At 44.4% G+C, this 24,535-nt stretch overlaps 2 protein-coding genes across 27 annotated transcripts in view; one reads left to right on the forward strand and one right to left on the reverse strand.

The window, feature by feature from the left end:
• The window catches only part of CNOT11 (CCR4-NOT transcription complex subunit 11), an 84,318-nt gene extending 65,818 nt beyond the window's left edge, over nucleotides 1-18,500 (reverse strand). For 3 of the 7 annotated variants that reach the window (XM_085018637.1, XM_085018638.1, XM_085018643.1), the window contains exons 1-2: nucleotides 18,287-18,500; nucleotides 17,571-18,171 (exon numbers count right to left, since the gene is read on the reverse strand). The gene's annotated coding sequence lies outside the window, so the exon portion shown is untranslated. Of the gene's footprint in view, nucleotides 1-17,215; nucleotides 17,340-17,570 lie in introns of all 7 variants that reach the window. The other 4 variants (XM_085018639.1, XM_085018636.1, XM_085018640.1 and 1 more) reach the window with 2 other exon arrangements.
• A 150-nt stretch (nucleotides 18,501-18,650) lies between these two features.
• Nucleotides 18,651-24,535, forward strand: part of TBC1D8 (TBC1 domain family member 8) — a 139,646-nt gene continuing 133,761 nt past the window's right edge. For all 20 annotated transcript variants that reach the window (XR_014841366.1, XR_014841367.1, XM_085018588.1 and 17 more), the window contains exon 1: nucleotides 18,651-18,948. Coding sequence is in view for 6 of the 20 variants with exons in the window: in XM_021087165.2 (XP_020942824.2) it covers nucleotides 18,822-18,948 (127 nt within the window). In the remaining 14 variants the exon portion in view is untranslated. The remainder of the gene's footprint in view (nucleotides 18,949-24,535) is intronic.

Genomic DNA, 24,535 nt, shown 5'->3' on the forward strand with positions numbered 1-24,535 from the left:
TTAATATTATCAAAATGACTATACTACGCAAGGCAATCTACAGATTCAATGCAATCCCTATCAAATTACCAAGGACATTTTTCACAGAACTCGAACAAAATATTTTAAAATTTATTTGGAAGCACAAAAGACCCAGAATAGCCAAAGACATCCTGAAAAAGAAAAATGTAGCTGGAGGAATCAGGCTCCCAGACTTCAGACTCTACTACAAAGCAACAGTCACCAAAATCATATGGTACTGGCACAAAGACAGAAATATAGATCAGTGGAACAGGATAGAAAGCCCAGAATTAAACCCATACATCTACAGCCAACTAATCTACGACAAAGGAGGCAAGAATATACAATGGAGAAAAGACAGCCTGTTTAATAAATGGTGCTGGGAAAACTGGACAGCCACATGGAAAAGAATGAAATTAGAACACTCCCTAACACCATACACAAAAATAAACTCAAAATGGATTAAAAAAGACCTAGATATAAGACCAGATACTATAAAACTCTTAGAGGAAAACATAGGCCAAACACTCTCTGACATAAACAACAGCAACATCTTCATAGATCCACCTCTTAGAGTAATGACAGTAAAAACAAAAATAAACAAATGGGACTTAACTAAACTTAAAAGTTTCTACACAGCAAAGGAAACCCTAAACAAAACAAAAAGACAACCCACAGAATGGGAGAAAATATTTGCAAATGAGTCAACTGACAAGGCATTCATCTCCAAAATTCATAAACACCTTCTGCAGCTCCATACCAAAAAAACAAACAACCCCATCAAAAAATGGGCAGAAAATCTAAATAGACAATTCTCCAAAGAAGACATACCGGATGCCCAAAAAACACACAAAAAAGTGTTCAACATCACTCATTATTAGAGAAATGCAAATCAAAACTACTATGAGGTACCACCTTACACCAGCCAAAATGGCCGTCATGAGAGTTCCCATCGTGGCTCAGTGGTTAACGAATCCAAGTAGGAACCATGAGGTTGAGGATTCAATCCCTGGCCTTGCTCAGTGGGTTAAGGATCCGGCATTGCCTTGAGCTGTGTTGTAGGTCGCAGACGCAGCTTGGATCCTGAGTTGCTGTGGCTGTGGTGTAGGCCAGTGGCTACAGCTCCAATTCGACCCTGAGCCTGGGAACCTCCATATGCCGTGGGAGCAGCCCAAGAAATGGCAAAAAGACAAAAAACCAAAAAAAAATGGGCATCATCAAAAAGTTTACAATCAGTAAGTGTTGGAGAGGGTGTGGAGAAAAAGGAACCCTAGTACACTCTTGGTGGGATTGTAAATTGGTGCAACCACTGTGGAAAACAGGATGGAGATTCCTCAGAAAACTATAAATAGAACTAGCATTTGATCCAACAATCCCAATTCTGGGCATCTACCAGAGAAAACCATGACTCAAAAAGACACATGTATTCCAATGTTCATTGCAACACTATTTTCAATACCCAAGACATGGAAACAACCTAAATGTCCATCAACAAAGGAGTAGATAAAGAAGCTGTGGTACATACACACAATGGAATATTACTCAGCCATTAAAAGGAATGAAATACCAACATTTGCAGCAACATGGATGGACCTAGAAATTATCACGCTAAGTGAATTCAGTCAGACAATGAGACACCAACATCAAATGCTTTCACTGCTATGCAGAATCTGAAAAAAGGACACAATGCCCTTCTTTGCAGAACAGATACTGACTCACAGACTGAAAAACTGAAGGTTTCCAAAGGAGACAGTTTGGAAGGTGGGGGGATGCGCTGGGGATGAGGGATGGAAAACCTATAAAATTGGATTGTGATGATCATTGTACAATGATAAATGTAATTAATTCGTTGAGTAATAAAAAATTAAAAAATAAAGTTGGCTATGTGTCTTAGGAGTAAATTGAGGAAATTATTGGTTTTGGCCATCAGAAATTAAATCAATCATTCCCATCTCTAAATGTGATTTTCTTAAATTTATTGTAACCATTTCTCTAATTCCTGCTCACGCCGTAAAAGAAAAAAATTTATACTTGCGAGTTCCCATCGTGACTCAGTTGGTTAACCAAACCAACTAGCATCCATGAGGATGAGGGTTCAATCCCTGGCCTCGCTAAGTGGGTTAAGGATCCTCTGGCGTGGTTGTGAGCTGTGGTGTAGGTCGAAGACATGGCTTGGATCTGTGCTGCTGTGGCTGTGGGGTAGGCGGGTGGCTACAGCTACGACTGGACCCCTAGCTTGGGTACCTCCATATGCCATGGGTGGGGCACTAAAAAAAAAAATTATACTTTTCAGAGTACATAATTTCATGACAATCTCTCTATAAACTTAGAATAGCTCCTGCTCCATCACCTCCTCATCCCTCATGTAACTACTCTCCACAGACAACCTCTTTCAATCCTATTCCTTTTTTCTTTCTCTCTCTCTCTCTTTTTTTAATGGCCACATCTGCAGCATATGGAAGTTCCTGGGCCATGGATTGAATCCGAGCTGCAGTTATGATCCATGCCATAGCTGCAGCAATGCTACATCCTTAATCCACTGTGCCATAGCAGGAACTCCTACATTTCTTTTTCTAAATAATAGGCTTATGCTATAAATTCTTGATTTTTTGGTGAGGGGAGCCACGTGTACAGTGGCTTGATGTGGGATCTCAGTTTTCAGCCTGAACCTGGGATACAATGGTGAAAATGCCAAATCTTATCACTAGACCACTGTGGAACTCTCTCTCTCTCTCTTTTCTTTTTGCTTTTTAGGGCCACACTAACGCATACACCACAGCCACAGCAATGCCAGATCCTTAAGCCACTGAGTGAGTCCAGGATCAAACCTGTGTCCTTACGGACACTTGTTGGGTTTGTTTCCACTGAGCTACAACAGCAACTCCCTAATTCTTAATTTTTAAGGTAAGATATTATCAATTAACTTCCTATCATGAAAGATGAGAAGTTTTTCTACTCTCCTCTTTCCACAAAACTCTATATTGGCCCCACATTCTCTCACTATAGCCAGATTATAATATTTAGTTAAAATAAACATTCGATGATTAGGTTATTTTCATTAAATTAATACTGTTCACAGCCAAGCCATAATTATATAATTCCATCTCTCTCTTTGTAAAACTTAATCCCCCTTGTGTTAAATATTTCCTCACTTAAAAAAACTGGCTTATGAGTTCCCATTATGGCTCAGCAGTAACGAACCTGACTAGTATCCATGAGGATGCAGGTTCTACTGCTGGCCTTGCTCAGTGGGTCAAGGATCTGGCGTTGCCATGAGCTGGTTGTAGATCACAGACTACAGCTCAGATCTGGTGTTGCTGTGGCTGTGGCAGGCAGCTACAGCTCTGATTTGACTCCTAGCCTGGGAACTTTGATATGCTGTGGGTGTGGCCCTAAAAAAAAGACCAAAAAAAAAAAAAAAAAAAAGGCTTAGTTTTCTATGTATTCAATGCAAATTCTTTCTCAAATTCTCTGCCAGAGCCTTCAAGTTCCTCTCAATCAGATGATTTTCAGGTTCATAAATGCCCTGCTGCCTTTGAGAGCCTGAACCATGCAGGACTGCTGTGCTGAGACCATCTTGACCCCTCTTGGAAGAGTTCCCTTTGACTCCCCCCTGTTGAATCCTCTACTTCCTGGCTCCTATTTCTTCCCCATTTTCTTTCATTATTTCTTTCATTCTTTCTTTCTTCCTTTTTTTTTGTTTTTTGCTTTTTTTTGTTTAGGGCTGCACCTGCAACATATGGAGGTTCCCAGGCTAGGGGTTGAATTGGAGCTGTAGCTGCCAGCTTATACCACAGCCACAGCAGTGCTAGGTCTGAGCCACACCTGCGACCTACACCACAGCTCACAGCAACGCTGGATCCTTAACCTACTGAGCGAGGCCAGGGATTGAACCTGTGTCCTCATGGATCCTAGTCAGAATCATTTCTGCTGCACCACGATGGGAACTCCCTCTGCCCCCTTTTCTTGATTTTCTCCCTTCTTTCATAATCTTCAGTATTTCCTGGCAAGCAAATTTTCTGAAATACCTGAGAATGTCTTTACTGGATTAACACGTCATACTTGATTAACAGCTTGGCTGGGTATAAAATTCCTAGTCTAAATACCATTCTCTCAGATTTTTGAGACTTTATTCCACTATTAAAATTCCTAGTCTAAATATCATTTTATCATATTTTTGAAGGCTTTATTCCACTATCTTCCAGCTTCCAGTGTTGTTGAGAGGTGTAACATTGTTCTGATTTCTCATCTTTTGTTTGTGATGTTTCTACTCCTTGGAAGGTTTTAGGCTCTTTCTTTTCTCCTGGGAGCTCTAAAAGAGCAGGATGATGTACCTCTGCAAAGGTCTTTTTTTTGTTTGTTTCTTGGGCTACACCCCTTCATACCAGGTTCTCACGTCTTATCTTTCATTGAAAGGGGGACCTTTTTTTTAATATGAATGGTTGTGAAGAAGTGAAAGAGGGGGTTCATGATATATTCTAGTGAGTAACAATCAGAAATCATGTTAGGATAAGAGAAAGTACCCTACTTTGTGGGTCCAGCAGTGGCTGAATGTGCAAAGAAAACATTTTTAAGCCAAGTCCTGGGCACTCAGAAAGAACAATGTAATTTGTACCTTGGACAGATTCTAGTTTATAAATATCCTTTTAATTTATCAAAATCTTCTACTAAGAAGCTTATTATTGAAATAGAATGCAGAGTCTGTAACAACTGTAGATCAGCCATCTTTCAGAGCTAATTAGAGGGTGTTTCAAGGTTTTGTTCTTTGATTTAATACTATTAGGGTATAAATGAAAAGGCTGTCTATTTTGTGGGGGTTATTAATATAGAGTCTGTGTCTTATAAAGAAACAAACTGGTTGGAACACAGAGAAGGAATCTGGAACAGGATGTGGCTCCTTTGAACAGTTCCTAACTTCACAATTTTCCTTGGCACATGTGCAGACTCACAGACACTGCCATTTGATATGATTTTTCAGATTATACCTTTTTTTTGAAATGCAAAAAGAGTTAAGAGCATAAGATTGACTTTTCCCTCCCTAGCTCTCCTGTCTCCTTTGGCCTCATTCCTCTGCCTTGTTTCTCTGGGGAGAAGAGTCTGATTCAGGTTGAGGCTGTACACTCCCTAGGAGGGGATTTCTAAGGAGATGGACATGAGCTATATTTTGTTGGACTCTTTCCAAACGTGTTAACATTCTTTCTTTTTATTTTTTGAATTCTTTTTCTGTTACTTTTTGGCTGCAACCACAGCATGTGGAAGTCCCTGGGCCAGGGATCAAACCTGAGCCACAGCTGTAACTAGAGCCACAGCAGTGACAACAATGGATCCTTAACCTGCTGTGCCACGAGGAACTCCTTTTCTTTCTTCTTCTTCTTATATTTTTTTTGCCAAACATATTAACATTCTTTTCTTTCTTTCTTTCTTTCTTTCTTTCTTTCTTTCTTTCTTTCTTTCTTTCTTTCTTTCTTTCTTTCTCTCTTTCTTTCTTTCTTTCTTTCTCTCTTTCTTTCTCTCTTTCTCTCTTTCTTTCTTTTGGCTGCCCCATGGCACATGGAATTCCCAGGTCAGGGATCATATCCCAGCTACAGCTGTGGCAATGCTGGATCCTTTAACCCACTGTGATGGGATGGGGATTGAACCTGCATCCCAGTGCTCCAGGGACACAGCTGATCCTGGTGTACCACAGCAGGAGCTCGAAACATGTTTACATTCTTTAGATGAACTGCCCTAGACTTGAGAAGGGTCATGCATTGTCCTTACAAAGGGGGACGCCAGGATCTCCTGCTGTGCCAGTCCCTGAAGAGGGTGCTTTTAATGACAGTACTCTAAGTAAGCTACAAGTCCACAGAGTCCTGCGACTTCTGGAGGGCAGATGGTGGTTGTGGTGTCGGCAAGTAATTTACTTTGGAAAAAAAAAACTACACATAAATTTTAATCCTCATCCCAGACACAGTATCAGACATCCTAATCCTAATCACAAATACACACTCCAGGAGTGGGTAGGAAGCAGATAATCAAATGCCCACACTCCAGCTGTCTTTCTCTCCATCCACAACAGAGAATTTGTTAATTTGCCCAAAGGGGGTTATAAAAGTGATTTTATTGATGACATTTGTTTTGGAAGATGGGTTGGCTAAAATTTAGTGAGCCTTTCACCTCTCACCTCTTAGAATGGCACCTAAGGTTTGAACTGAATGGTCCTACATCCACCTTTTGACTCAGAAGGTTCTGGTTGCCTGATGCCAATCAGGATATTACTTCCAGGCTATGGTTGTGATTTTGTCTTGACATTAATATATAATGCCAGCTATGAGGAGATTTCAGGAGGTTAATGAACATGGTGTAGGCCTGTATGGGGCTTTATTTTTAATACATGTTTAGTACATGTTTGAATTTGGTCTGTGATGTATTTCCATTTAATCGAGTTACCTTTCCTAAGTGTATGGGCTAGGGGTGGGGAGAGCTATAGCCCTCACTTATTTCGACGAGTGGTGGTTACTGATATTTACCAAAAAGAACTTACTGGTTAGTATGATAACACTGACCAAAGTCTGTTGTTAATAGCATCATTTGTCCCCTTTCCTGGATTTAAAAGTGAAAAATGAGTCCAGTGGCCTCTGGCCTTGAATGGCCCCCTGTGCTGAGAGAAGTCTGTATTCATCATCTGAAAGCAGCGTCAGCAGCACAGTCAGAGAAGAGCAATGTCACAGGTGTGCTCAGGGCCGGGGTTGCATTAACCAGAGGTGATTATAACAGGGGGCATTTGAGAGTCAACACAGAGCAAGCCCTGTGGTAGGTGTGAGCCCTAGCTTACCTCATTTAGGCCTGGTAACATCTCAGTGAGACACACATATGAAGAGATTATAAAAATATATATAAAAATTATATATATAAAAAAAGACAGGAAGTTCCCTTTGTGGCTAAGCAGTTAATGAACCCAACTAGGATCCATGAGGTTGCAGGTTTGATGCCTGGCCTCACTCAGTGGGTTAAGGATCCTGCATTGCTGTGACTGTGGTGCAGGCCAGCAGCTGTAGCTCCGATTTGACCCCTAGCCTGGGAACTTTCATATGCCAAGGGTGCGGCCCTTAAAAAAAAAAAAAAAAAAAAAAAAAAAAAAAAAAAAAAAAAAGAAGAAGAAGAAATTATAAGAGGTTAAGGAACTGGCCTATGGGGGAAGGAGGGAAGCAGAATTTGGAATTCAGGTCTGCTTTCTTTGAAGCTCATGGAATGTGGGGTGATGGCTCTAATTTTCATTGCAAGTAACATTAAGGAAAAAAACCGCTGTCACTCTGGCTTCCATGAATTGGCTGAAATCGACTCCAAGTGGGCAAAAATGGAGAAGGCATTGCTGTGTGATGCAGAAAAGCTTAGGAGCAAATGTTGGTTCCGCCACCTATCAGATATGTGATGTGGGTAAGTTACTAAACTTTTCTGTGTGCCGAGTTTGCTTATCTGTAAAATCGGACTGATTTTACTTTCCTTTGCAATGTACCGCGAGAAATGAGCGATATTCCTTTGAGATATCCAGCTAGTGCCATGCTAATCACGGGGGTTCTCCTGGAGTGTCCTTTCTCTGCTGGGGGACTGTCCCCTTGGTAAGATGTCAAGGCAGATACAAAATTAATTCATCTTTGCATCCCAGGAATTTCACACATCATTAGCCTGTCGAATATAATCAATGAATGTTGTTTGACATAACTGATCTACAACTTGTTCTGTGATTTATTTATTTACTTATTTTGGCTTTTTGAGGGCCACGCCTGTGGCATATGGAGGTTCCCAGGCTAGGGGTCAAATCTGAGCTGCAGCTGCCGGCCTACACCACAGCCACAGCAACACGGGATCCAAGCCTCACCTGCGACCTACACCACAGCTCACGGCAACACCAGATCCTTAACCTGCTGAGTGAGGTCAGGGACCAAACCTGTGCCCTCATAGATACTAGTCAGATTCGTTTCTGCTAAGCCACAATGGGAACTCCTTTCTGTGACTGATTTTGATCAGGCCTTTGAGCCCAATGGGTAGAAGGCAGCATTATAGCAACCTGTGGACAAGCACAGAGGGGACTTTCACTGCAGGTTACCTTTAATAGGACCCAGAATCCAGGCCCTAAGGGACAGAGCCACCCTTCACAAGATTCCTGCTATAAGAGGAAACAAAGACATAATTTGGAGAGGTCATAAAGCTAAAAATGTGACCTCAAAGCCAAGCCAACAGGAGGACTTGAAAGAGTGTTGCCCCCAAAATCAATAATTTCACAAGCATATATTGTTCAGGATTAAAAATATCAAATGAATTAAAAATTGAAAACTATTACATTTGGTAACAAGTGGAGGCTTATCGATAACACCAAGGATGATTCTATTACGGATTAAACAGCATAGTTGTGAACTGAAAACCAAAAGAGGTACTCTTAGGATTTTTCAGAGCTCCAGGTCTAAGTCTTGACAGATTCAGTTTTGTTCCCACTTCCTCTTTCAATTTCATTTTTTGACCATTGCAGGTGTGAAAAGAAGGTCAAGGGGCCCGAGAGGAGGTCAGAATGAAGCTGATAAAGTGAGAATGGGCTGCCAGGTCAGGGACATAGGAATCAGGGCTGGGGGTGTAGAAGCAGATGCAGAGCCCAGAGGCAAACTCAAGAGAAGCAATGATGATATAGGCAGACTAGACAATGAAGCTTCTCCCCACTCCTGGAGAAGAGACTTTGCTGTTTCATATAAAACCATGGCCAATTTGGTTGGCCACCTAACAAAACCCTAACCCTAATCAAGCCTTAACCCTAACCAAACCCTAACACTAACTTAAGCCTAACTGAAACCTAACCCTAACTGAACCCTAGCACTGACCTAACCCTAACCCTAAATCTGTGCAAATGGTGGTGATGAAGTTTTGAATGAGTGGAGTGCTTTTGTCTCCAAATGTCCATCATTGCACAGAGGACACACTTCTGTGCCTCTGTTCCTATGTTTTGTCAGACAGCCAATCAGAATGGAGGAGGGGCCCACAGGGGTTTTGTTGCTCTCAAAGTGGAGACATGTCCCAGATGCCAGGCCTGCCTCTCCAGATGTGCTTTGCCAAGGGTGTTAGGTTAAGGGACTAACATCTTTTCTTGAGGTCAGGGAGTCTATTAGTGGGGTGTCTGTATCCTGTATAGGGGAGCACAGTATCTTTGAGGTTCCTTTTCTCTTCTCTCTCCACTTTCCATCTTTCTACTACAATGAAATTATTTCAGCATCCTGCCAATTGTGTCCCCCCTTCTTATTGCCAAAGTATAATTTTCAAAAAGTTAAAAGCATGACTCTCATTACAAACATAAAATGAACACAGACCAACACTTTCATTCAACTCATTAATTCATGATGAAACTAATAAGATGTTAAGACCATCTCAAAGGAGAATCTGACAGAAAAAGAGGTACAGATACAGATTAATCAGGTATGCTGGAATGTATTTGCTAATAGATACAAAATTGATCAATATTCTATAGGGGGTATCTCTATAGACCTAGGTTAATTTGCATTGCTTTGGACAAGAATGGTTTGCATTACTATTCGTTTTATACAAGTCACCTTTAAAAATGTACAATTCATGGGACCTAATCAAACTTATAAACTTTTGCACAGAAAAGGAAACCATAAATAAAATGAAAATACAACCTATGGACTAGGAGGAAATATTTGCAAATGACATTACTGACAAGGGCTTAATTTCTGAAATATACAAACAGCTCATACAACTCAATAACAACAACAACAACTCAATCCAATCAAAAAATGAGCAGAAGACCTAAATAAACATTTCTCCACAGAAGACACACATGTGGCCAATAGGCACACAAAAAGATGCTCAGTATCACTAATTATTACAGAAATGCAAACCAAAACTACACTGAGGTACCACCTCACATCAGTTATTAAAAAGTCTACAAATAACAAATCCTGGAGAGGGTGTGGAGAAAAGGAAACTCTCCTCCACTGTTGGCAGGAATGCAAATTGGTGTAGCCACTATGGAAAACAGTATGGAGGTTTCTCAAAAAACTAAAAATAGAGTTGCCATGTAATCCAGCAATCCCATTCCTGGGCACATATCCCAGAATACTCTAATTCAAAAAGATACATGACCCCAATGTTCACAGCAGCACTGTTTATGGCAACCAAGACATGGAAACAAACTAAATGGCCATTGAGAGATGAATGGATAAAGATGTGGTACACACACACACACACACACACACACACACACACACACACACACACTGGAATACTACTCAGCCATAAAAAAGAATGAAATAATGCCACTGGCAGCAACATGGATGAACCTAGAGATTATCATACTAAGTGACGCAAGTCAGAAAGAGAAAGACACATACCATTTGATATCACTTATATGCTGGATCTAAAAAAGTGACATAAATTAACTCAGGTACAAAACAGAAACAGACTCACCAATACAGACAACAGAATTGTGGTTGCCAAGGGGGAGGGGAGTGGGGAGGGAAGGACTGGGAATGTGGGGTTAGCCAATGCAAACTATTACATACAGAATGGATAAACTACAGGGTCCTACTGGGTAGCACAGAGAACCATATTCAATAGCCAGTAATAAACCATAATGGAAAGGAATATGAAAAAGAATATATATATATATATATATATATATATATATATATCTGAATCACTTTTCTCTATAGCAGACATTAACACAATATTGTAAATCAACTATACTTCAGTAAAATAAATTTTAAAAATAAAGTATATAATTCAGTGGTTTTCCATATGTGCACAATGTTGGGCAAGTGTCACCCCACTTGCCAAAAGATTCCATCCCTCCAAAGGAAACCCTGTGCCCATGAAGCAGTTACTCTTCATTTCTCCCCTCCATCCCTCCCCTCAGCCCATGGCAGCTGCCAATTTGTTTTCCATCTCTATGGATTTGCCTATTCCGGACATTTCACATAAGTGGACTCATATAACATGCAGCTCTTTGTGTCTGCTTTTTTTCATCCTGCAGAGTGGTATTCCAGGTTCATCCATGTTGCACTGTGGCATATGCCAGCACTTCATTTGTGCCTCAAGAAGCTTCTGTTTTAAGGATTTTGTTTATCCAGTCATTAATTGTTGGACATTTGGGTTGTTTCTACTTTTTAACTATCATGAATAATGCTGCTATGAACATTCTTGTTAATTTCTGTGTGAACATAGGTTTTCACTATTTTCATTCCTTCGGGCATACACCTAGGAGTAGAATTCCTGGGTCAATAGTAACTTTACGTTTAACTTTTTGAAGAATTTTCAAACTTCTTTCCAAAGTGGCTACACCATTTACATTCTCAAGAGCAATTCATGACACTTTCAATTTCACTAACGCTTGTTATTGTCTTTTTTTTTTTTTATCTCTTTCAATTATAGTCATCCTATAGTGAGTGCAACATACTATCTCATTGTAGTTTTGATGTGTATTACTCTGATGGCTAATGATAATGAGCATCTTTTCATGGGCTATTCCCCATTTGCATATTTTATTAGGAGAAATCTCTGGCTATTTTCTTTTAATCCTCCAGTTCACCAGTGTTTTAATTTTGTGTAATTTATTATTATACCCATGTATGGAGTTCTTCATTTCAAGTAGATTAATCTTCCATTCTAGGATTTCTTTCTTTCTTTCTTTCTTTCTTTTTGTCTTTTAAGGCTGCACTGGCAGCATATGGAGGTTCCCAGGCTAGGGATCAAATCAGAGCTATAGCCGCTGGCTTACACCACAGCCACAGTTACTCGGGATCTGAGCCACATCTGCGACCTGCACCACAGCTCATGACAATGCCAGATCCTTAACCCACTGAGTGAGGCCAGGAATTGAACCCACGTGCTCATGGAAGCTAGTTGGGTTCATTAGCCATGATGGGAACTCCCATTCTAGGATTTCTATGTGACTTTCTCTCTCTCTCTCTCTCTCTCTCTCTCTCTCTCTCTCTCTCTATATATATATATATATATATATATATATATATGTACACACACACACACACATTTTTCTAGTACTTTGCTGAAATTCTCTGTATTTTCATTTCAATTCTCAAACTGATTATTTACATATAGTCTACTCTGTATCAGGTAAATCCAGTGTCTGGTTATTCCATGCATTTGTCACTAATAGATTTTGTTCTTTTTCTCTTGATTTTTAGTTATGTGGTCTTGTTTCCTAGTATGCCTGGTAAAGTACTGATGCAGAATATGGAGGATGAAAGACCATAGGAAAAAACTGAGGCTCTGGATGATGTTATCATCTTTTGGGAGGATTTCCTTTTGCTCCTGGCAGGTAATTAGGGTTGGAGGAAATCTTATTTCAGTCAGGCATTGAGACACTTGCGGGCTGAGCAGGTCTAGTCTTTGTGAAGCCTTGTCTCTTCTACTCTGAGGATGTAACCCTTTGGGGATCCTATCTCCAATTTTTATCTCTTTGGGCCTGTAAACCTCTAGAAGCTATGCTTGGCTTCTTAGTCTCTGAGCTGCCACTTGGGAATACGCAAATACTTAGAAGGAAAGAACTTGATTATATGTCTGCTTTACCTTCCCAGATTCTTGTCCCTGCAAGGCAATGCTGCCACAGCAGTTCTCTCATGACTTGAAACAGATTAAAAAAAAAAAAAACTTTATCCAGATTTTATGGTTGTTTTCAGCAGGGGGTTTGGTCTTTAACTGCCATTACCAGAAGAAATTCCCCACACTTTTTCTTTTTCTGCTTTTTAGGGCCATACTCACAGTGGATGTAAGTTCCCAGGCTCAGGATCGAATTGATGCTGCAGCTGCTGGCCTACGCCACAGCCACAGCAATGTGGGATCCTAGCCTTGTTTTCGACCTACACCACAGCTCATGGCAACACCAGATCCTTAACCCGCTGAGCGGGGCCAGGGATCCAACCTGCATTCTCATGGATACTAGTCAGATTCATTTCCCCTGTGCCAAAATGGGAACTCCTCCCACACTTCCTTAATGTCTTGAAGATGCATGGTGGCATGGTTATGGGGTGGTGGTCCTGATGGCCAGAGCCATGGTATGATTGTGGGGTGGTGGTTGGGTAGGTTGCACACAATACATCCACTCAAATATTCTCATTTCCTAAGCCTTCATTCTGTTCTTAGTCTGTGATATGCCAGGGAAGTTTTGGCATCTCAGGCATTGTTAAAGCCAGGCTTTAATCAATTAAGGAGTCAAACTTCTGGGCCACTCCGAGGTGCTGAATTACATTACATCAGAAGTCCTGGGTGAGTGCATATATGTTCATAAATTTGGCTGAATCCAATCTTACACTTCATCCTTCTTGGTTTAACACTGCAGATTCCATTCCCATGCATGACCCTCGGCTTCCTCTCAATGCATATTGGTGAGACAGTCCAACTTCCTTGGTGTAGAATCTACCTCCACCCCAACCCACCCCCACCAGTAGAACTGGCAATTTTCTGCTGGACTTGATCAGAGTTTATTCTCGTTATGGGCCTGAGCCAATGAAGGGCTGTGTGGGTAGGTTTTGAGAACAGGCATCCACCTGGGAGGGAAAGGCCCCTGATGAAGTCCTGAAAGGCCTTCTTGTGAGTGAATGCTAATTTCCTTAAACAGAGGACAAGGGGCTGCTTCTGTAGGCAAGGGAGGCCTGGGATTTGGGAGCTCAACTTTTTTTAAAAAATTGAATATCTTAGTGTTGTTTGTTCAGTATCTCTAGAATCTGCAATCCTGCTTTATATTTGCATTTATTGAGTTCTATTTTGAATCCCCCCCTTCTTTCTTTCTCTATTGATCAGTCTTTCTAGAGACTACATTAATTTTTCAATATCCAAATTTGGATTTATTTGTTTTCTTTATTACACATTTGCTTTAATAACTTTTTTTGATAATTTTAATAATTTTGGTGATCTGTGTTCTAATTCTGTTGTTCTCTGTCTCCCATTTGAGTTTCTGCATTCAATTTCTTTTCTTCTTCTTCTTTTTTTTTTTTTTTTTTGCTTTTTAGGGCTGTACCTGCAGCATAATGGAGGTTCCCAGGCTAGGGATCAAATCAGAGCTATAGCTGAATGCTTACACCACAGCTGCAACAACACTAAATCCAAGCCACGTCTGCAGCCTACACCATAGCTCACAGCAATGCCAGATCCTTAACCCACTGAGCAGGGCCGGGGATTGAATCAGAAACCTCATGGTTACTAGTCAGATTCGTTTCCGCTGCGCCACAATGGGAACTCCCAACTTTCTTTTTGGAATTGAGATATAATTGACATAAACTTAAAGTGTATGACATACTGATTTGATACATGTACAGTGCAACACAACTGCCACTGTAGCCTCAGCTAACGCCTCCATGCCATCATATAATTACCACTTGGTCTGTATCCACCCAAATATTCCTATCGCAGTCTATGGTTCCTGCTCCTTCCCTGTCACTGTCCTAATCTTAGCAAGAGAACTTGCTGAGATTGAGCACTTAAACTTTGCAACAGTTTTGTAACCTGAACAATTATATTTAGGATCTGAAGATAACCTTTGGCTGTCCTGTAGTTGTACCAGATAACAGAGTCTTTGAACTTCACCCTATCTGTATCTTGAGATGGGAATTTAAAACTACATGTTCCTCCCCTCCTTTATTTTCTTTTCCATTATGGTGTATTACAGGATATTGACTATAGCTCCCTGTGCTCTACAGTAGGACCTTGTTGTTTATCCATTCTATATATAACAGTTTGCATCTGCTTATCCCAGACTCCCAACCCATACCCCTCCCTCCTGGCAACCACAAGTCTGTTCTCTATGTCTGCAAGTCTGTTTCTGTTTTGTAAATAAGTTCATTTGTGTTATATTTTAGATTCCACACATAATTTGATCTCATATGGTATTTGTCTTTCTCTGTCTGTCTTACTTCACCTCATATGATCATCTCTAGGTTCATCCATGTTGCTGAAAATGGCATGATTTCATTATTTTTTATGGATGATTAGTATTCCATTGTGTGTGTGTGTGTGTGTGTGTGTGTGTGTGTGTGTGTGTGTGTGTGTGTATTTAAGTTTGGATTTTATTTTATTTTTTGGCCATGCTCTCAGCAGGCAGAAGTTCCCAGGTCGGGAATCGAATCTGCATCACAGCAGTGACCCAAGCCCACAGCAGTGACAACCCCAGATCCTTAGCCCGCCACACTACTAAGAAACTCCTATTTGTAGGGTTTTCTTCAAGATGGTCATTCCGACTGGTATGAGGTGGTACCTCACTGTAGTTTTGATTTTCATTTCTCTATAAATTAGTCATGTTGAGCATCTTTTCATGTGCTGGTTGACCATTTGTATGTCTTTTTTGGAGAAATGTCTATTTAGGTCTTCTGCTCATTTTTCAATTGGGTGGTTTGTTTTTGTTATTGAGTTGTATGAGCTGTTTGTATGCAACCGACAAGGGATTCATTTCTAAAACTTCGTGCTTATTTTAAAGAAACCAAATTCTTCAAGGCAGTCAGAAATAGCCATTTCAATCTACATTCTTTGTAATTACCACAGCTGCCATAGCAATCCAGTGCAACAGCAGCACGAACCCCCAAGCCTCGCCCTCCATTTACCCCTCACAGCATCATCTGTGTGACTTGAGCAATACTGTGGCCACTGTATGCTACCAATTACCACAGCCCTTTTGCTCCTGATGTCTGCACAAACATGTGAGCGACCCACCCAGAATTCCAGACCGAGGAACTGTGCATGCTGGGGTCACTTCTGGGATCAGTCAAGGTCTCAGCAGGAAACAGAATCCAACCCAAAATGGTTCAAGAGACTTGCTACTGAACCGGTATGGGCAAGACTGGAGTCGTTTTGCTAGGACCACCATACCAAAGTGCCTCAAACTAGGCAGCCTGACAACAGAAATGATCGTGCAGTTTGGGAAGTTTGAGATCAAGGGGTTCATAGGGCTGTTTCCTTTGGAGGGAAGGATCTGTTGCAGGCCTCTCTCCTAGCTTCTGGTATTTCTATGGCTGGGACAGCGTCACTCCCACCTTCACATGGTGTTCTCCCTGTGTGCCCGCCTGTGTCCAACGTCACCATTTTATTATTGAAAAAAAATTATTTATTTATTTACTTTTTGGCTGCACCTGCTATGTATGGAAGTTCCTGGGCCAGAGACTGAATCCAAGCTGCAGCTGCAGCAACACCAGATCCTTTAGCCCATGGCGCTGGACCAAGGATTCAACCCTCCTCTTCGCAGTGACTAGAGCTGCAGTTGGATTCTTAACCCTCTGTGCCACCAACATTCCCATTTTATAAGGACACCAGTGAAGACCTCATCGTAACTTCCTTATATCTGCAACATCCCTTTTTCCAAATAAGGTCACATTCTGAGGTATTAGGGGTCAGGACTTTAACATATGACTGTAGGGGACTTAATTCAACCGCTAACACCAACCATGAACACCCAGAGATGAGTGACGGGGGACGCTGCTACCATCTGTGCTGGATATTCTCCAGTGGCCCTTCTAGGGCCCTTCTCCAACCTTCTCCACCTTGCTCTGTGCCCAGGAGCCTGATCTCTGGCAAAGGCATCCCCTGGGCTCTCTTGCTTGCCTCTGGCTTTTACATGACTTGGTTCACAGGAGGCCTCGGAGGCACCTCAGGGGTGGAAAGATAGAGCTGACAGGGCATAGTACCCCAAAGGATCCTTCCCAGGCCCTCCCAGCTGCTTTCATAAATCGCTTGCCCTAATTTAATACCATACAGTCTATGTTTACTATTTGGCGGATGATCAGAGCTTAATGATGTTTAAAATATGGGTGAGTGTGCATGGGGACTGTTTCACTTCCAAGAACTTGTGTACATTTAGTTATAAGAGCTGACATTTATTGAGTGCTTGCGTGTGTTCTAAGGACTTGAATATCTTATAGGCTGGAGAGCACCTATAAAGGAGCTGCCATGATGATCCCGATTTTACAGCCGACTGGACTGGGGCTCCCTGAGTAACCTATCTTGCCCGAGGTCAAGGTTGTGCAGTGAACCAGTGGCAGGAACGGGGTTTGATCTAGGACAGTCTTTCTCCAGAGGTGTGCCCTCAACCACAAGGGCATATGGGTTGATCTGCTCACCGGACCTGCCGTTCCCACTTGACCCTGTGGCAAACATATTTGTTTTCCCAGCCCCAGTCAAACCACAGCTGCCCTGTGGGGCTTTGTCAATCCCCAGTGCGAGGGAACTGCGCCTTCATTCTGTGCATCCTGCTGTCCCCAGCATGACTCCCATGACACTTTGGGCCTGGTCTCTTGCTTGTGAGTCCTTTAGGACAGGGCCCATGTTCAGTCCCCTTCTCTCGGCAATTCCAGGGCCTGCAGAGAGTGGGGGGAGGGGCAGTTTCCAGCAACCATTTCTGGAAGGAATATTTTTCAGCCACCCCTGCCCACTCTCTGTACCCCTTGGGGCACCCACATCTCCCTGAGAACAGATGACTTCCTTTCTCAGTTGTGCCTCAAGGCTGTAGCTCTGGACCACACATGCCTCTGCCCCCTGGGTGGGCTGTCCTGTTCCTCCTGGGTACAGGATCTTACCTGGCTTCTTACCTGTCAGGTCAGGGCTAGGTTTCTGAGCTGATCCCTCTGATCGTCTGCAAACAAGTTCCTTGGCTTCCATTGAAGAGCTTCTGCTCAGTTCCCGGGAGGCTGGTGGGAGCTTTACTTTGCTTCCACTTTTCAGTTTTGTCCCAATTAATAGTCATGTTTTGTCCGGGGTCCTTTTGTTGAAACCCTACCGTCAGGTGGATGGAGTTTCTTTTTTTCTCTTCCTAGGATGTTGGATTTAATTGAGGAGACTGCTCATGGAGATCCCCAGCCCGTTCAGGCCAGCAGCCAAGTCAGGTCCACCACACTTTGAAGAAATATCTCATTTTTGAAACTCTGCCTCCACAATCCCTATAGTTTTTACTATCATCTCCTCCATACTTCCCAGCTTTTCACGTCTCTGGGAACCAATGTGACTGGTTTCATTCCTGGGTAGGGGATCCTCAGGAGGGGCCCTAAAATCAGCATCTTCTGTGTGCAGGATGGGTGTCCACGTCTAGTGCTGAGTTTGGTCTGACACTCGCCTCAGGGTCCCACAACATCGCTGCCTCTTCGGCAGCTTCGTGGGATCCCTCGTGGGAGCAAAGAAAACGTATGCTCAGCACTTAAAAAAAAAAAAAAAAAAAGGCAAATAATTGTTTTTAATTTTGAATGCTATCTGTCGATTATTTATAGAAATATTTCTTGTTATTTTAAATGCTGTGTTATTCCACACACACCTCGGTTTCCTGGCACGCATTCTGTCCCCCCAAAGATAAATTCCCTAGGCTGGAAACCTGGAGCTGCGACAAGATGTCTTTTTCCCCATCACCTCCTCCTCCAGCTCTCCGGGCTGTGACCTCGCAGGGACGGAGGAGGGGAGAGGGGCCTTGGCGCCCTCAGCGAGAGAGGCGGGGAGCCTGGCCGCCGGGACTGGACTTCCTCCCTCCACTCCGGAACTGCGCGGGAGCCGCCGGGATTCGGAAACCGGGCGGCGCCACCGGAGCCGGCGGGGTGGACGCTGGGCGACTGGTGGGCGTGGCCCGGTGCCCGGTGGGCGGTTCCGTGGGCGGGGCCCGGGCGGGCCAGGGGCGGGACCGACGCGCGGGCTGCGCGGGCTGCAAGGGGCGAGCTGCGCCTACAGCGCTCCCGGGACTCCCGAGCGCAGGGCGCCGGTTGGTCGCACTCTCGCCTTGCCGACTCCTCCCGATCGGGCTCGGCCCGGCGACCGGGGCGATGTGAGCCGGGGCCCGCGGGCGCGGCCGGACCGCTGCGATGTGGCTCAAGCCCGAGGAGGTGCTGCTGAAGAACGCCCTGAAGCTCTGGGTGACTCAGAAGAGCAGCTGCTACTTCATCCTCCAGCGGCGCCGCGGGCATGGCGAGGGGGGCGGCCGGCTCACGGGTAAGGGGCGCGCGAAGCTGGCGGGCAGGCAGGCGCAGCGGCCGGGCCCGGACCTCGCTCCCTGCTGGGCCCACGGCCCCAGCTCGGGGCTGCAGCGCAGTTGGGGGTTTCGTTGGAGACGCCGGGCCGGCCCGGCCCTACCTCGGGCTTGTTTTCCTTTCTCCTGCATTTCTCCAGCAAGTCCCGGTCGGGGTGGTGGCAGAAGGGACTTGCGGGCTCGTGCATTTTCCCGGGCGAGGCAGGTGCCTCCGCTGCCTGGCCCGGTGACCGCCCGGAGGCCAGGCTTGGCTCGGGAATCCGAGGAGAGATGCCGGCTGGAGCGAGGGCCGCCCCGGGGGGAGCGGGGCCGCGGGGCCGGGCCAGGTGACAGCGGGTCCGGCCCGCCCTGGCCATCTGGACGTGCCCGAGGCTCCAGGTGGTGTCGCCGCTGGGGACACGGCCAGCCCACGGCGGGGCGCAGCTCGAGAGGCCCTGGCTCCGGGAACCCTCTCACGCCCAGAGGAGAAACCCAAGTGGTGCGAATCCCGAGCTCCTGAACTTAGCAAAACTCGGCAGGTCAGTTTCCTGTCCTCGCCCTACCCTCATCTCTTTCCTTTCTTCCTAGGAGAAAGGATAGGGGGGAAAAAAAAATTCAGGCTCGTAAAATTTATGGAAAACAGCATTTCCTCGCCACTCCCTATAAGTTTTGGTCCAAAACTCTTTGAAAATCAAGGGTTTGGACAGCTTGTGTTAGCAGGGACACCTGTTTTAACAGGCCAGTAGAGGAATACTAGCTTTTTCCAGTAGTATCTTGGGAACCTGTGTGGACTTTTCAAATTTTGGAATCTGAAATAAAACGGACCTTAGATCTTCCCACCACGTGCCTCCTTCTACCAGGAGGAGACCATGGCTAGGGAGAGAGTGGCCAAGGGGCCGAGCTGGGGTTGGTGACTGCTCTCTCCTTATTCTGTGGCCGGCCCTCCAGGAGTAAAGTCTACCGGGAAATGCAGTTAATAAATAAGTCCTGAAAGGACAGAACCAAGTGCGAGGGGAATTTCCCATCCCGCACTATAGACTTTAAGGAGGGCAGATGTCACAGAGCCTCAAGGATTCAGGCAAGAGTTGGCAGGATTTCTGGATGGAAAGGGTGGTGGGGTGACCTGTGGTGGTGGTTATCAGTGGGGACAGGTGTGCGGCAGAGAGCTATTTTAGACTCTGAGTGGGGGAGTTAGTGTAGGAGGCAGGAGGTCCTATGACCTTGGTGCCCCTGAGCCACACAGTGACATTTTAGTGCCCAGGCTCTTGGAACGTGGAGGTTGGGGGAGCCCCGTGGGGCCCGTCAGAGGTGAAGAGGTCAGAGGAAGGGTTTGCCCCTCCAGTCTTTTGAGACTTTGTATCTTAATCTTTGGTGCATTCAGTACCTGGTCTCTGAATGGTCTCCTTTAGTAGAGGATGAGGATGGGCCTTGAAGATTTGTGAAATAGAAAATGTAAGGAACCTTTGCCCAGCAAACATCCGTTGACTTAGTTCACTGTACACTGTTGGTGGAAAGCTCCTGTGTCTGCTTTGGGGAAGAGATCTGGTTACTCATTCAGCAGGAAGAGGGATCCAGACACGGAGGGCAGAGCCCCAGATCTGATGCCTGATCGAGGTTCAGTGCTTTGTGGTACAGTGTGTCTGAGATGAACTCAGAATGATTCTCCCCCTCCTGCTGCATTCCAAAATCAAGCAGGGCTGTGCTGTCGTCTGGCCTGGGCCCTTGGCCTTCCTTGGGTTTACTTTGTGTTTGAAGTGAATATGAAGTTTTCTTTTCTTTCTTGGCCGCCCTGAGGCGTACGGAGTCCCTGGGGGCCAGGGATCAGATCTGAAACTGTGGTGGGCAGGGGATTGAACCTGCATCTCAGTGCTCCAGAGAAACCACACAGATAACATTACGCCACAGTGGGAACTCCCACCTTTCTTATCCTTATTCTTTTTTTTTTTTTTTTTTTTCCCGCTTTTTACAGCTGCACTTGCAGCATATGGAAGTTCCCAGGCTAGGGGTCAAATCGGAGCTGCAGCTGCTAGCCTATACCACAGTGATGCCAGATTCAAGCTGTGTCAGTGACCTGCACCACAGCTCATGGCAACGTTGGATCCTCAACCCACTGAGCAAGGCCAAGGATCAAATCCGAATCCTCATGGATAGTAGCTGGAGCCACAATGGGAACTCCCCAGTTTTCTTATTCTTAAAGGCAATAAGACAGTCCCCAAATGGAGGAAAATGTCCCGCAAAGAGTTACCCGACACTTTGCTTTATTTCCTGGGTACTCAGAACCTCTGATGATGGTGAAAAGATGACATCCCCTTGGCAGCTGGACACTCCACCTTTGGACTTTTAGCTGGGGAACCAATGGCGTGGCTGCATGGATTAGGCAACCCCATTACCACATCCACTGATGGGCTGGTCGTACCCCGGCCGTTACAGATATTGTAAAATCAAAACTGACGTGACACACAGGCCAGCCCCATGTTGGGGACAGTTTTCAGAAGATGTAGAATTCTAAATAGGCCGATTTTTTAACAATGTATTTCAAAGATTTAAAGCTTAGACTGAGTTTATGTAATTAATGGGTGCACATTCTGACCAATGTTAGGCTTTTCTTCGGAAAGAATCAGGAGAGATGGTTTAAGAGGGTGGGAGAGAATGCGATAAAAGGAAGTGTCTTTTATGGTGAGGCTGAGTTTGATATTAAGTAAAAGAAAAGAGTCTTTAACATGAGAGGCCTCCATTGGTGTTTAAAGTAATCTTACCTGTTTAAAACTTGTCCACCTTCAGAAATATAAGGTTTTGTTTCCTTGAGGATTGCAATTCGTTCTCCTACTTACACACACACACACACAACATGCACACACACTCACACACATTCCTTATACACATCTCCAGTTTTATTTTCTCCGTAGCCGTTTCTCCTTTTGTAATATGCAAATACTTTTTTACTTTGTTCATTGTTTCCCTTCCTAAATTGTCCGTTCTCTGAGTACAGGTAATTTACCCTGTGCTGGTGCCTAGCACAGGGTCTGTGCTCTTCAAACATTCATGGGATGAATAGATGGACAAGTACCTGCATGAAGGATGGATCCCACGTTTTTCTTAAAAGTTGGGTGGGCAGGAGTTCCCGTCGTGGCATAGTGGTTAACGAATCCAGCTAGGAACTGTGAGGTTGCGGGTTTGATCCCTGGCCTCGCTCAGTGGGTTAAGGATCCGGCGTTGCCGTGAGCTGTGGTGTAGTTCGAAGACGCGTCTTGGATCTGGCATTGCTGTGGCTCTGATGTAGGCTGGCGGCTACAGCTCCGATTGGACTCCTAGTCTGGGAACCTCGATATGCCGCGGGAGCGGCCCTAGAAAAGACAAAAAGACAAAAAAAAAAAAAGTTGGGTGGGTAAGGTGGCCCAGCTTTCAGTCTGAGGCTGCTCTGGTCACGTGCAACAGGGACATGCCCCCTCTCTCCTTGGCTTGCTGTGTACCTGCAGGCTGATCACTCTGGAAAGCTGGATGGCGTGGGCAGGCATCAGAGACCTCCTCCTTCTATTTTTGTAGCCTCCTCCCATGAGGGGAAAGGAGCATGGCTCCAGCCTCTGAGGTGGCTTCTGTTAGCAGCCCAGGGACCCGCCTAGAGAAGGAGCTCCTGGGCTGGGGTTGGGGCACAGTGGAAGACAGTGACCTCCTCCTCCAGTTAGAACATGACGTGGCTGAACACAGTATTGCAAGATGTTTCCAAAGCTCCCCTGACAGAGCGACTTTGCTGCCCTGGGAGGGAGGTCAAGCTATCCAGTGTTCTCTGGGATACGTCTCTAGCCCGTGGGAATATTTCTTACAAAAGCTGAGTCAGCTCTGGGAGAACGGGGTAGAAGTTAGTCTTTGGGAGGCGACATCACTTCCCCATCCCTGGGGTTCTCCAAAGCACCTAAAACAAAGTAAATACTGACTGTCACCATCCAGGTGTGCCCCTCTGAAGGATTTTATTTATTTTTCAGTGTGTTTATTACACACCTTCCCGTATAATCAGACCGTTCTTTCCCCTAAGAGGCTGGCTGTCTAAAAGCTGTACTTTGCATCAAATATTGATGTTTTCTGCCTTTTGGAGGGGTTCCCTTCAGCCCCTGTTCTTGCCACTGCCTTTGTAGCAGCTCTGGGCAAACCGATTTCCCAACAAGGTCAAGGGAGGAAGTATGGATGGGAGGGGGGAAATAAGGGCTCTGGCGTCAAGATCAGTCTGTTGGTTATGAATCTGGGCTAATTTATTGGTTTCTTTGAGCCTTTGTTATAACTTTGCCTTAAGCCTGGCGCAGAAACTTACTTGAAGAGGATTAGAAACTGTTTTTCACCTAAATTATCCCCAGCTTACATTCCCATCAGCAATGCACTAGGCTTCGATTATTAAGAAAGCTTAGCATGAAAATAAACAGTATGCATCGAGGACTTAGTTGTCCTTGTCACCTAGTAGGTTTGAAAAAAGAAAAGCAAAGTCACATTTAAAAAATTGAAGAACAAGAGGGCTTCTTAGAAGTGTTTTAAAGAAGTTTGCATTCTTGTAAGGGTGTAAGAAACATTTATCTATTAATGCAGAGTTTAATAAGTGTAATTAGTATATTAAATAGTTAAATAACAGTTTGTACCAGCAGAATTTGGGGACGGGTGGTCAGGGGGTGGTGGTCTTTGACCACATTAAATCCTAGTAAATAAAGGGAATGGAGTTGAATGGTTGCCTGTGCCCAGGGTGGGTTGTTTCCTGTCTCTGGAACAGTGTCCCATGATGGGGGGGGGGGGTTTCACCCAGGGATCCTTGTAGGGGTCCCAAGGCTTGCTCAGAATGACCCTGTTGACTGGCTGGAATGGTGAGGTCCAGCCCTGGTGTGGCCTTCTTGGCTAGTCTGTATGACAGTGGCTGGAGTCTTGCTCAGGTGGCTGAAGCTACATTGTGCAGGCTTCTCAGATACTGACTCTGGACCCCTTACATGCTTTGGTCTTGTTTTCCAAAAGCACACGAAGGAAGAAATCACAAAGGAAGTACTTTGATTTCAGGAGCATAAATCAGAAAGTTTATATAAGTAAATTAACTGGTATATCTCTAAGGGCTGATTAGCCGTTAACAAAAGCCTGGGGTTTCCAGCAGTTGCATTTAATGAGGACTTAATAAGGGCCATGCAATTGTAATTAGATAATCAAACAAGGCACTGGGGCTGTGTCACTCCAGGAAATAATATGAGGTACAAATGGGCGGGTGGCTGGGTAGCAGTGGCTATTTCAGCTGATTGGGGTTCTTTAGGAAGAGCTGACAATGATTGAGAGGCTTGGAGTGGTTAAAGAATTCATTTACCAGCTGTGATGGGATAGGATTTTATCATCTTGACTCCACATTCTGGCAGCATTGGATCAAGGAGGGATTTCTTTAAAATGAAAGTGGTAACTCTTATCATATTTCCAGCACAGATTTTTTTTCCCACTCTCTCTTTTGTGACACTTTCATCAATTGTATTATAAAAAGCAGCAATGCAGATAATTTAACGGTTCCTTGGGTGTTGCATGAGCTACCTGGGTGCCTCCTCTAAGGCTTGTCCTCTGCCA

This window comes from Sus scrofa, chromosome 3 (assembly GCF_054392235.1).
Source record: "Sus scrofa isolate SSC_HxYL_T2T_F1_AM1 chromosome 3, Sscrofa_HxYL_maternal_Yorkshire_Landrace_v2.0, whole genome shotgun sequence".
Taxonomy (NCBI): Eukaryota; Metazoa; Chordata; class Mammalia; order Artiodactyla; family Suidae; genus Sus; species Sus scrofa.